Genomic DNA, 14358 nt, shown 5'->3' with positions numbered 1-14358 from the left:
TCTGAAATTTAAGAATAGTAATGTTTTGCATTTATGGAACTATGTGGACTCTCTCCTGTGAAGAATACACTTTTCATTGAGTCACAAAAAGCAAGGTTCTATATGGCTTATTTCTAGGGACTGATCATTTATTATGCAATTGCTTTCCCACTTGTTCGTGTTCCATATGGGAAAGGAGGAGACAGAAGTGGTGTCCATTTTATTTGAGAAGTCAGGGCAGTCAGGTAGCTACCCTCTAAGCAGGAAGAAGCTTAAATCTCAGAGAAAGTAGGTCTCTAGTACGTCTGAGATGGGGCAGGTACTTTCTGCAAGCTTCTAGTATTTCCCAAATTGGAACTTCTCAATCTCCATGACAATTGTCTTTTCTTCTCTCTCTTGGGTGTAGAAGATTACTCTTTTGGAGGTACTACCAACACTAAAGGAATGCCTTGGTGGGAATGGGACTAAAGGGGTACTCAAAACTATGTAGAACTCCAATGTTCCCCTTTTGCACTTCAAAGAGGAATAGAAACTTTACGGGGAGAAAGCATGTTGTTCCCTGAAGGTCTTTTCCATCTTTAAACTTCATGGGTTCTATCAAGAGGCATGCCTGGACTCTTAGAAGAAAAGGACTGCTCATAGAGTTCAAATTATAAAACCTAATCAGGGTTACCTATGTAACCCATCCGCGAAGCAACCTGAGCAAACATCCATGAAATTCGCTTTATTTAGCTTTACAAAAAAAGCGTTTGAAATAATACCAAAAATCTAGTTTAAATTATTTAAATTCATCTATTTTGCTGAAAATTTTTTATTTGTGTTGCTGGGCAAATGTTCTACCACTCAGGCTCATCATCACCTGTTTTCCAAAAATTTAAATTATAAAGAACACAAGCCAACATTATTTTATCTCAGTGATGGTAGAGAATAGATGCTCATGAAATACTTCTTTAAATGGACAGAGGCATGCATGCTTTCATTCTACAATATTGTCAAAGCTTAAAGAATAAATGTAAGGAATCCCAGACACATGAGGCTGAAAGTAGTTTTTACATGTTTGTATAGCTTTATTGTCTGAAATGTACCTTTTCCGATTCTTTCTGTTGTTCGGGTTTCATTTACTACATCTAAATATACTTGCTGAATGTTTGCAAATTCCTCTGAAATTAAGCAAGGCACCACGTCTTCAACCAGAAAAACCCATTGTTCTAAAGGTTGTGTCAAGAGATGAGCCTGGAAATTAGAGTCTAAATCTCCCTAAAAATCTCTGCTCTGTTCTTCAAAGAAGATGTATCTCAGAACAAAAGACATGCTGATTTTCTCTGTGAATAAAAATTGGTATTGAAGATGGATTTATGGGTGGATGCTGCTCTTGAGTTACTAGGGATGCTGGACCTTTGCTGGGCTTGTTCAGTGTCTGTGCACAGTATTATCTGTTGTGTGATGAAAAGGAGGTGACCATCTGTGTGCCAAATATGAAGACTCAGCCTCTCTGGTTTTTGGGGGATTCTATACACCCACCTCTGCATCCTCACCTCTTCATATCTGCCCTTATAAATTCTTAAACACTGATTCAGTAACTCAAAAGATCTGAGTACAAATATTTTATCATCAACTCTGTCTTTCAAAACACGCTTTACTTCACAGGATTCTAATATTAATCAACACATTCTAATTTTATACTCCCTAAATAGTCTTTGCTGTCATGATTTACATATGTATTATCAATAAAAATAATGATAGAAAAGGTCTTTATATAGTTATCTTAATATTTTTAGAGTATCATTTAACTTCATATATCTACTTTAAATTGGATTTGTAAAGGTTTTTCCATAATACTCTGAAGGATTATAGACACATACACAATGCTACTTGAATTCCTGCATCTCAGTTAAAATAGTGAAGGTATACGTAAACCACTTTATTCTTGGGGTAGTCAAAGTACGTCATGGATCTGAATTCTTAAAAATTCTTAGCGGTTTACCCATAATAACACTCTATACTTGGGCCAACTGCAGGTGTAGTCATTGGGTGATAATACCTCTCCTCAACACTCTCCTTAGAGCCTTAGCTACATCCTTATTCCGGAGAGTATAAATCAGAGGATTCAGAGTGGGAGTAATAATGCTATAGAACACAGAACCAACTTTGTCTTGCAGTGAAGTGCGCTGGGACCTGGGCCTCATGTATGAGAAGATGTGGGCACCAAACCAGAGAGAGACAACAATGAAGTGGGAGCTACAAGTGGCTAAAGCATTTCTTTTACTCCCAGCTGAATGCATCTCAATGACAATGTGCGAGATGAAGCCATAGGATGTAGAAACCAGGATGGGAGGAGGAGAAGCACGATACTACAGATATACACTGTGGTCTCATAGATGGTGACATCACCACATACCAACTTCACAACAGCTTGATACTCACAGTAAAAGTGCTACATTTTCCGAGATCCACAGAAGGGAAAGTGCATCAAGATGACTGTGTGAATTAGGGAGTTCAGAGATGCCCTCAACCATAAGGTGAGGGCCATCATCAGTGCCACCTTCCTGCTCATGAGCACAGTGTAACGCAGAGGATGACAGATGGCAACATACCTGTCATAGGACATGAGAGCTAGCAGAAGACACTCAGCGCCACCCAGAGACAAATAGAGGAAGTGCTGGGTGGCACATCCCAGGAAGGAGATGGACTTGCTGCCAGACAGGTAGTTTGTAGCCATTTTGGGGATGGTTGTGCAGATGTGCATCAGGTCCATGAGGGAGAGCTGGCTGAGAAGGAAGTACATGGGGGTGTGAAGCCCACGATCCACACAGATGAGGAGGATGGTTAGGGTGTTGCCACTCAGTGCAACAAGGTAGACCACCATGGTCAGGCAGAAAAAGAAAAGGTGGGTCGGGGAGTCATCGAAGAGCCCTTCAAGGATGAAGTCTGCCAGAGAGGTCTGATTCCTCAGCCACATGGTCCCTTCAAAGTCTTTGGGGAAACAGGGAGTGGAGACAAAGTGTGATGCCAGAAATATGGGATCCTGTGTACAGGGTGATAAGCTCTCTTGATCCAAAAAAAACATTTGTGAAGATATTTATTCTCTATTTGTAAGTATCCAGAAACTGAAATTATTAAAATTCATTTTTTTTTCAAAACAAGACAAACCTAAAATTTGTCATCAGGACCATGGTCATTTGAAATTTCAAGACTCTATTAAGGCCCAGAATTTATGACTCTTCTTACTAAATATAGGCCTATGTGTGTGTAATCATGTCTATGATTTGTGTTAGTGTGTGTCTGTGTTTGTATGGTTGTTGGATTATGTTTCCTATTTTACCAGGCAGGTTCTAACAAGAGCAGCTGAACCACTAAGATGTTTCTAGTTATGCATGTAATTGTTAATGGTTGTGTTACAGAACTTTGGCCTTATTTCTTTGTGAAAGCTGGTTAAGGAGTTGGTATACTGCTTTCATGTTTAAGTCTGATGTGGAAACTTAAAGTCGACAGGACAAGCAGTAGAAAGGAAAGAAAGTACAAAGCAGGGCAGACAAGAGACAGACGAAATCCCTAAGCATGAGCTGTGACCCCACAAGAGAAAACAAAAAGAGTCAGTCTGTTTGCCTATAGAATTAGGCACTAAGGTTCTTCTTTTTGTATTGGCTCTTTTGAATTCTACAAAATATTAGGGTTTCTTTTGACATAATTAAAAAGCATTAAATAGGCCTCAATTCAGTACCCATACTTCCCCTTTCCCTCTCCTCCTCCCTTCCTCTGATTCCTTCCCTCTTCTCTTATGATCTGCTATTTATTTATGGTTTTTTTTATTAGTTACTTGTGGCTATACATAAAGATGAGATCCATATGGTATGTTCATTCAGGCACATTGGAAATTTAGGTAAGATTTCTAATGAAGCTGAATGCACACCCCTAGCCCAGAATTCCAAGAGCCTAAGGAAGAATCCTGGGGAAGATAGAGTAACTGCAGGCCCAGCCACTGCTCCCTACCAGTGAGGTGTGAGCCACCAGACCAGCAAAAATGTATTAGTACTACAGGATGGCTGCTTCCCTTCTGCCCTCTAATCTCCCAGGAAGCTCCTCTTGAGACCCACCTTAAACAGAAACGATGGATTAGAGGGAATTTGGTTAGATGTAGTTCATCCTAGAAAACGTCACACATCGCAAAATCACTGCAGGCCATCTTCTGTCCTTTTGGTACACATGCACACCTCCATCAGTCAGGTTAACCTCCAAATACAAAAATGATACCTGTGTAACTAAATACAATACATGCAGCATGAAGGCAAACATCTTAACCCTTTCTCCAGAAAAAAAAAAAAAACCCAAAGTTCTTTACGTTGCCTAGGGGAGACATTCATTCCTCTGATACATGTTTTCCCTTTAATATCCTGGAACTTCAAAATTTTCCGGATAATATATATGAAAAAAATATTCTTATGAAAACCACCCATGGGATAGAGATTCTTATTCCAAAAAAGGTTAACCAGTAGTTTGGATATCAGCCTCTGTTTCCTCACTTAGTCCTGGCATCTGCCCAATATATCCATGAACAAACTGGACATGGCATCAGGGGTAAAGTTTATCCCTGGATTCATCATGATAAACTTACACTCACCAAGGCCAATCTGTCTAAAGCCACTGATGAATACCCATGGCTAACAGCAAAGACAATCGTGAGTTCCCAACATCGCACCATTCCCTGGGGTGATCAGCCAGCCACTGCATAGCACATTGATGACATTGGACCAAATTCAACATGAAAGGGACACTCCTTTTTTTTCTGGACTGGACACTCACTCTTGGTATGGATTTTGCTTCCTCTCCTGAAATGCTGCTGCCAGAACTACCATCTCTGGACTCACAGAATGCTTTATTTACCATAAGGGTATTCAATGCAGCATTGCTTCTGAACAAGGAGCTCCATTCACAGCAAACAACTGTGTAATGTGGCCTGTGTTCATGGGATTTGTTATAATTAACATAGGTCCTTTATCTTCCTGAAACACAGAACCTGATAGAATGGTAAAATACCCTTGGAAGACTCTGCCTCAAGTAACACCTAGATGACAACACCTCTCATTGCTGGAGCAATGTCCTCCAAGATGTGATACATGCTCGATGTCTGCATCTAATTTATGGTACTGCTTCTCCCACAGCAAGAATTCATAGGATCAGACCCCCAAGAATTCAGTGGATAGAAATAAGAGTGTGTTCTCTCCCTATAAGATTGATGTCTATGAACCACTAACATTTCTGTTCTGCTGCTTTTAGCCACAAAGGGAGAGATTCTTCCACCCAGACACAAAGTGATTCCATTTTCTTATGGAAACAAGAAAGAAATACTCATTACTATCACCCACTGGATAGAGATTCTTATGCAAAAAGGGTTAACCTGAACTTTGGATATCAGCCCCTGTTTCCTCACTCAGTCCTGGCATCTGCCCAATAGATCCGTGAACAAACAGGACATGGCATCAAGGGTAAAGTTTATCCCTGAGAGTTGAGGTAGCTACTTTAGGATGCTAATTATAGCTGAATCAACAGGTGAAGAAGAAGGTCACTCTGTGGCATGGAGTGATTGATTCTTACTAGGAAGGAAAACTGAGTTGCTACTACACAATACAGAGAGAAAGAGCAAGTGTGACATAGGACAGTGTCTCGGTACCTCTTCAAACTCCCAGGTCCTGTGATGGAGGGCAATAGGAAACTAAAGCCCAAGTCAGGTCACACTGATAAGGGCTCAGATACTTCAGAGAAGAAGGTTTGGGTCACCCAAGTAACCAGGAACAATGACCAGCTGTGAACCAAGGCAGTATGGACTGTGGAGTGAAATAGGATAAGGACCAAAAATGACCATGTGGACAACTCTCAGGAACACACACTGCCATTCTTTTGCATTTCTTCTTAATGCTGATTAGAATTTGTATATTTATATGACACAAATTAAGTGTTTATTTCATTATCGTCCTCCTATCAAACATGAGGTGTGGATAATACCTAAAATCATCTCTCAGTATTTAAATAACTGGATATAAATGAAAGAGTATGACTCAGTAGAAACAGAATATATTTCACACAAAATGCAATAAAAGTATTTTTCTCCCTTAATGAGGAAAGGGTTGCTTATTTTATTTAATCTACTTGGGAAAATGATGATCTCTTAGTTTATATATAGAATAGTCATATCAGATTAGGTAGAAGGATATTTTATGTTAACAGTAAAATCATTTTGAAATAGGATTTTTATTTTGACAGTTTACTGAATGAGAGGGAAATTATAAGGTTTTTATTTGAATGATATTTCTTTCAAGACATAACATCACATCTATTATTGTATCAAAAATTGTCAATCTTACTCATTATCAGTTTGCCTTTTTTAAATTTGATCTTCATTCTAACCAAAATGTAAAAATTCTCCAGTGCAAATCTTAAAGTTTTTCATCAACTTTAATAAATGTACAGAGGGGCTGGGGAATGAAGCTCAGTGATAACAGTATTTGCCTAGCATATATGAGGCCTTGGGTTCAATCCCCAGCACCACTTACAAAAATTACATGTATATTTATATATTAACAAGTCAGATGTACACGGCAAATCAATGATCAGAAAGCGAACATCGTCATATCACCACCACCAGGTTTTACCTTTTCTTTATTTTCTAGGCGTTTTTGTTTCATCCTCATTACAGCATTTTTAAAAAATCCAGAACACTTTTTGAAAACCTGCAGACATTTAATGCTTGAATCACTGGTCTAAGGAATGGAAATATCACTAGAAAGAAAGTGAAAGAAAAAATAAAGAGAAACCTTGATGAAAAGGCAACATCCCAGGAACATTGATCATTTTCTAAAAAATACAGAAGAGAAAAATCATCAGTTTTCTCAACCAGAAGCCATTCCCCCTGTGGCCAGTACCTGGTGTCTGATTCATGTCGGAGCAAGGGTACTTCATACATGGGGTTGCAGCCACCATAGCAGGTGATCAGTGGCCCCATCAATGCCACTGGACTGAGCAAAGGAAGAGGATTAAATTCCCAGGCCCCTTATCCTTTTGTTTATTGGAATAGAATCTCTGGATAAACCAGTTCATAGTCTGTGCTATATTTAATTATGCATTCAAGGAAAAGTAGGCAGGATAGGTACAATTTGGCCTATGTTCCTCAGCTGTCAAGAACTGAAACCAGAAATCAATAACAGATAGAAAATCAGGAAACTCAGACAAAAATGCAAATTAACCATAAAACTTCCAGATACAACTCTCAAGCATGAAAGATGGTATCCAAAGGCAACTAGAAGTTGTTTTAGGTGAATTAAGGTGAAGACATGTTATATCACACTTAGGAGAAGTAGCAAAAGCGGCGCTCATAAACATACAGCTACAGATGTATAGGTTTTATAAAAGATAGTTCTCAAGTCAATAGTCTAAGTTAAATCATAAAATGGTAAAAATAAGAAATTAAACAAAAGGCAAGCATAAGAAAGAAAATCATAAACACTCAAGTTGAAACAAATGAAATAAAAAAGAAATAAAATTGAAAAAAACAAAAGATGTCTATACGTCACCTTATCCCTTTGAAAATGTCATAAAAATCGCCAAACCATTAGCCAAAATGACCAAGAAATACAAAGGAGTAACAGTTTCATATGATGATATTTTCTCTCAATATGTACTAGAAATGGGCATCGTGATAATAAGGTATATCTACTTTTAGTTATTTTGGTGTCCTTCACACTCTTTTCCAGAATGGTGTACATTCCTACCTACAATATGTACAAGAACTTTTTCTCCACATCTAACCAGCATTTGTTATTTTTTCATTCATTCTTTCTTTTTTTGATGATGGTCATTCTAACCAGGGTGAGATGATGTTTTATTGTAGTTTTAATTTGCATTTCCCTGACACCAAGTGATATTGAACAGTTTTTTTCCTGTATTTTTAAGTCATTTGTATTTTTTTGTTTTTGAGAAATAACTATTTGGAGCATTTTTCTATTTTTAAACTGGATTACTTGGGGGTTTGGTCATTAAGTTTTTTAAAATTTGTTATATTATGGAATTATATATCATTTATAAATGTAATACTCTATAGATATATAAAACATATTTTATATTAATCTATTTTTTTCTAAATGATTGGAACATCTGTACATCCAGATTTACTTCTATATTATTCTGAATACGTGAGATGTGCATTAAATCTAGGTATCCATCAATGCATGGATAAAGAAAGTGACATATATATATATATATATATATATATATATATATATATATATATAAACTAAACTAGACACATCAGTACAAGTACCACATGTTCTTTCTCATATGTGCAAGGTAAAAATATTTAACCTGAATGTGTAAAAGTGATTATTAAAGGTTAGGAAGGGCTATGGCAGAAGGTGGATCAAGAAAGGCTCTATTTATTTTGTGTATGCTGTGTATATGTATTGAGACATCACAGGGAACCACATTTATTTGCATAACTCATACATGTTAATTAAAAAAATAAAATAAATATTAAAAAGAAATGAAGAGCAAAAGAAATGAAAGGAGAATTTATTAGTAACATTGGAGAGGAATTATGAAAGAATTCTAACAATTTGATTATTCACATATAATTTGTGCAGAAAATCCTAAAAGACACAAACTACAGAAATTGATGGAGAAGTAAATATACAACCTGAATAAACTTGTAAAATTTAACATGATTGCATTAGTAATAGAAAATTATTTGCAAATACAAGCCCAGATCTGGATTGTTTTAATAGTAGATTCTACAAAATAAAGAACAAATACCAATTATTCATAAACACTTCCAAAATTAAAAGAGCATTTCTGAATATAGTCTAAAAAGCCAATATTACCCTAATACAAACATTAAGCAAAGACAACACAGGAAATGGTTGTGTATTACACCAAATCCATGAAATAAAAAGTCAACACAGGGGATTGTTTCAATTGATACAAAAAAAAAAACATTTGATACAAATCAAAACCAACCTTCCCCCCGAAAAAATAATCCCCAAAATCATTCTTTTGTGATAAAACACTCAGCAAATTAGGACTAGGATGAAATTTTATAAACCTGATAAAGGATATCTATGAAAACTTGTAGCTTAATAATTTAATATATTCATCCCAAATCAAGAACATGACAAGCATCCCTCTCTCACCACTTCTCTTGGAGTACTGAAAGTAATGACAAGTTCACCAGCATTTCATGATACAAGATTAGTACACAAAAATAAACTGCATTTCTCTACACTGTGATAAGCAACTCAAAAGAAAAACTAAGAAATTAAAAAATAATTCTATATTCAATGACATTAAAAAGAATAAAATACATAGGAATCAATTTAACAAAGGTGCAAGACAAGGACAATAATAGCTACAAAATATTGTTGAAATAAAAGAAAGAGGATCTACATGACTAGGAAAAACATCTCAGGTTTATGGATCAGAAAACTTAATATTGTCCAAATGGAAACAGTATTGAAATTGATTTGCAGATCCTAATAAACTTTGTAACAGAATTTTAGCTGGTTTCTTTGAGGAATTGGCAAGTTGATTTAAAATTCACATAGAATTCAAAGGGACACAGAATAGCTAAAATGATGTTGAAAAATGAGATTAAAGTTGTAGGACACACATTTCTTGATTTCAAAACCTACTCCAAAGCAAAAATAAAATGTGGTCCTACAAGATGGGTAAACATATAAATAAATAGAATAGGATTTAGAGTCCAGAAATTAACCCACATGTCTATGGCCAATGGAATTTTGAGAAATGTGCCCTTGCCATTGAATGGGGTAGTCACTCTTCAAAGAATGGTGCTGGAACAACTATATAGCCACATGCAAAAGAATAACATCTTGTCCTCACATGGCCCTGAATGTTAAACTTAAATTAAAATCTTTGGGCAAACTTAATATCAGAGCTAAACTACAATTTTTAGTAGTAAACCATAAAAAGTATGTAAGTCCATATGGTTTCAATAAATTCTTACATTTGATACTTAAAGTACAAACAATAAAAGGAAATGACATAAATCATATATCATTTAAATATTAAGTTTTCAAGACCTGTTGTGTTTCTAACATTTATATAAATGGCATCCAATTGCATGCATCTACCGTCAATTGCTTTTCTTTTGTGAACACTATAGCTTTGAGATTAATACATTTAGAGATTTTGAAATCCAGCTCATTCATTTTAATGGTTTGTATATGTAGTACCTCCCATGATAGGAATAAACTGCAAAAAACTAAAAACTTTGTGCTTCAAAGGACACTATCAAGAAAGTAAAAATATATCTATAGAATAGGAAAAACATGTTACAAATCATAATCTGATAAGAAACTGTGAAAGGAATACATGAAAAAGTATTTTTTCAATTAAATTTTTTAGAAATTATTTTTTCTTTTATTTTTAATTTGTTCCAATTAGTTATACATGACAGTAGAATGCATTTTGACACATTGTACACAAATGGAGCACAAGATTTTCTTCCTCTGGTTATACATGGTACAGAATCACACCAGTAAAATTCTTAAGCCTCAAAACAGAAAGACAAATGCTTCAGGTAATTGTGGGGAAAAATATGGATAGACATTCTTTAAAATAATGAACCTGAATTATCTTTCCTATGTACATAGATAAATACCTCATAGTGAATCTCCACATCACGTACCTCCACAAGCCTGACATCCTAATTAGAATAAGGTATACTTTATGTTTTTACAAATATGTCATGAATATCTAAAAAGAACAAATAAAAATGATTAACATTGCTTGTTATTAGTAACCAACAGGAAAATAGAAATCAAAACCACATAAGTTGCCATCTCACATCCACTACAATGTCTAATATAAGAGATGGAAACCGGAAGTGTCAGAAAATAAGTGAAGTAATTGTAACCCGCATACACTTTGGGTAAGAATATTAAATGGTACAGCTACTATGGAAAACACTGACAGAAGTACTTTGTGAGGCAGCAATTTCACTCCTGAGTATACACTCAGATGAAACTGAAAACTAGAGTTCACAAACAAGTTTCACACTAATGTTCATAATGGCACCATTTATAATAGCCAAAAGGTCAAAATAACATAAATGTCTATCAACTGATGAAAGGATAACTAAATTGTAATATATCTGTATAATGGAATATTATTTGGCAATAAACATGAAGTATTGATATATATTTCACATGGAAACAAATGCTAAATGATATCACTTTGCAGCACAAGAAACCACATATTCCATGTCTCCATTTTTTATAATGTATACATCATATGTAAAGCTAAAGAAATAGAAAATACAGTAGTGTCTGTTAAGGGTAAATGATTTTGAGAGATGACAGTTAAAAGATTATGAGTTTTCTGAGTTTTGACAATGGTGAGGGCTGCACATATCATTTATCATGCTAAAAATTATGGAATTTTACATTTTAAGAAATCATATAGTATGTAAATAATATTTTAATGAAGTTGTTATTTTAAAAGGAAAAAGAAATGGTGATCCACATAATAATTATAAGAAAAATTTGATGGAAGTCATCTGAACCAAGGGCCTTCTTGGCTTTTTTTCACAAATGGATCTTGTGGATTGTTGAGGGAATTGACATTAACTCCAAAAGATGTGTTAACAATCATGTCCATGCTGTAGCTCCCCAAAATTCTGAGTAGAGAAAGAAATGTAAAATTTTAATCTACACTGCTTTACTCTCCTACTACACATGCTGGAAGAAGTGATATGAGCACATTCACACACTATCAGAAATATCTGTTGATCAAATGACTAGTCCATGCTCCTATCAAATGCCATGAGGCAGCTGTCCCTGTGCCACGGGAGTTAGGGACACTAGGGTAGTGAGCTCAAGGAGTTCAGTCACAGAGAGACAGGCACCCATAATCAGATAAATTACATCAGTGAGTGGAGTGTAGATGATAAAAGATGATTAAGTATGGAGCTTCAGCAGGACCAGGGTGTTATAATTGACTCCTGGTAGGGGATCCAAGATAGGTGACCTTGACCTAGGTCCTGCCTAAGCACAGTCTGTGCCTAGAGCTTGTTCCTCTCTAGTACATCACATAAAAGCAACACCCTGTTCTGAGAGGCAGAAACATTGTCTCTCCTTCTCTGCACACACTGCTACAGCTCCTGAGAGGTCCTGCATTCCAGGACCCAAAGTGGCTCCAAGGGCAGAATCTCGCAAAAGAGAATGAGTAAGAATACCCTCAGTTAGAACATTAGAAATTTCTCAAAATGTACTTTGATGAGCTCACAACTTGGGGAACATATTCTCTCAGATTTCCCAAGAAAGTATCAGTGGTTGTTCATGGGTCAATATAACCCATTTTATACAACAAATGATATGGTAGTTGGAATCCATAACCTTTCAGGACCTAATCTCTCTTGAGACTGGAGAAAGAAGTGGTGAGAATATTTCATATTTTGTATTTTGCTGATATTCTCAGTGCAACCATGAAGAGATTTGTTGTTCCATAGCCTGCATTGTACTTTTATTTTTTAATTTTTTTTAAATAATTTTTTTTAGTTGTTAGGACAGCATGCCTTTATTTTTTCAGTTTATTTATATGTGGTGTTGAGGATCAAACTCAGTGCCTTACACATGCTAGGCAAGTGTTCTGCCACTGAGCTACAACCCTAGCTCTGTGTTATAACTTTCTATCCCTGCTCAATAGGTACCAGAAACTTCCCCCCATCAAACATTCCATAGGCTCTACCCTCAACTTCTGAGTGATTATGTTCTTCATTGTAAAACATGTGTTTTGACTTACATAATATCCACATTGATGATCAAGCAGATAAACTAATTCTGTTTTTGTACACAGATGTCCCAGCACCCTGCCTCATCCTAGGAGCCTCTCCTCCTTGGGTGTCCTATTGTGGTTGTGACACCACACACTTACTTTTGTCTGGTCAAGGGGTAGCTCAACAGTGGTAATTTCAGTTCTCTGGCAGGGTGCTGGAAGGTCTTAAAACAGCTCAGAACCCCAGAGCTGCCTGCTACTTATTCTTTCACAGTGACAGGCTCCCCTTTCTTCACTTCCTGGCTCAGATACTTCACCAATGTATCTCCATATTGGTTAATGATAAGGATGATCTAAGCCCAAAACACAACTCCACCCACCATTAGAGAAGAATCGAGTCTCCAAGGGTCTGGTTTTTCCAGGATTATAAAGTATGAGATATTTATAATGAATCAAATAATATCTCTTCTAGGACATAAAGACAAAAGATTATTTGAAATTTTTCAATAGTTCTTTTTATTTATACATAACAATGTTTCCTTTTTAAATAATTATAAAAGCATGGAAAAAAATTTGTTCTAACTCAGTCCCAATACTTCCTCTTTCATTCCTCTCTTCCTTCCCTCTGTTCCCTTCCTTCTACTCTATTGATCTTTCTGATATTTACTTTTAGTTTTTTTTAAATTAGGAATTTCAAACTTAGTGGAATATTCTTTGGAAAACAATGATGTTCTCACATATGTCCCATCCCCAAATCCTTATTTAAGTTTCTAACTAAAGTCCTCTAAGTTTATTACCTCCTTGAGTTTCCTATTGAAGAATACTGGTGACAGCAAGACTTGAAGTCTCTTCCACTCTTCATCCCTTGCTGCAAAGAGAGATTTTTGCACAAATCCCAATGGCAATACTACCTGAAGTTCACAAAGAAAAGACATTTTGTATGAGGTATGTTTTGGAAGTCTCCACATTGTAGAGAACTTGTTAAACAGGCATCAGTTTTTTTAATCAGTTATTTACTGAGTGTCTACTAGGGGGCATGCCTAGTAGATACAAATTTTGAGCAAAACATTACACGAGGAAGAAATGAAAAACAATAACCAAAACTATCAGTGGGAAGTGCCTCGGTAAAGACAGAGGGCGAGGGGAAAGATAATCATGGAGAAACAAATTATTTTTTTAAAAAAAGGATAAATAATAAAACATGGTTGGAAGTACAAACCATATATCAATAGTAACTCTAAATGTTAATGGCTTAAACTCTTCAATAAAGCAACATAGGCTGGTATCATGGATTAAAAAAACAAATCCAACAATATGCTGCCTCCAGGAGACATATCTGATTGGAAAAGACATACACAGGCTGAATGTGAAAGGATAGGAAAAAATATACCACCCACACAGTCCTCGTAAGCAAGCAGGGGTGTCCATCCTCATATCGAATAAAATCAACGTCAAGACTAAGTTAATCAAAAGGGATAAGAAAGGACATAATATACTGTTAAAAGGAACCATTCACCAACAAGACATAACAATTATCAATATTTATGCACCAAATAATGGTGCTGTGACATTCATAAAACAAATTCTCCTCAAGTTCAA

The 14358-nt window shown here is 35.8% G+C and overlaps 2 protein-coding genes and 1 pseudogene across 2 annotated transcripts in view; 1 reads left to right on the top strand and 2 right to left on the bottom strand.

Moving 5' to 3' along the window:
• The window catches only part of LOC101972654 (cytochrome P450 3A9), a 28627-nt gene extending 26901 nt beyond the window's left edge, over nucleotides 1-1726 (top strand). The window contains 1 exon segment of the mRNA XM_078024777.1: nucleotides 1130-1726. Within this exon segment, the coding sequence (XP_077880903.1) occupies nucleotides 1130-1223 (94 nt within the window). The 3' untranslated portion in view covers nucleotides 1224-1726.
• LOC144367625 (cytochrome P450 3A11-like) overlaps nucleotides 1-14358 on the bottom strand; it is a 492905-nt gene that overhangs the window by 74206 nt on the left and 404341 nt on the right. The window lies entirely within an intron of this gene.
• On the bottom strand, nucleotides 1809-3646 carry LOC144367646 (olfactory receptor 2AE1-like; annotated as a pseudogene).

Source organism: Ictidomys tridecemlineatus, chromosome 10 (genome assembly GCF_052094955.1).
Source record: "Ictidomys tridecemlineatus isolate mIctTri1 chromosome 10, mIctTri1.hap1, whole genome shotgun sequence".
Taxonomy (NCBI): Eukaryota; Metazoa; Chordata; class Mammalia; order Rodentia; family Sciuridae; genus Ictidomys; species Ictidomys tridecemlineatus.
The sequence above is the reverse complement of the archived record's forward strand: the minus strand, read 5'-3'. Positions and strand labels throughout refer to the sequence as shown.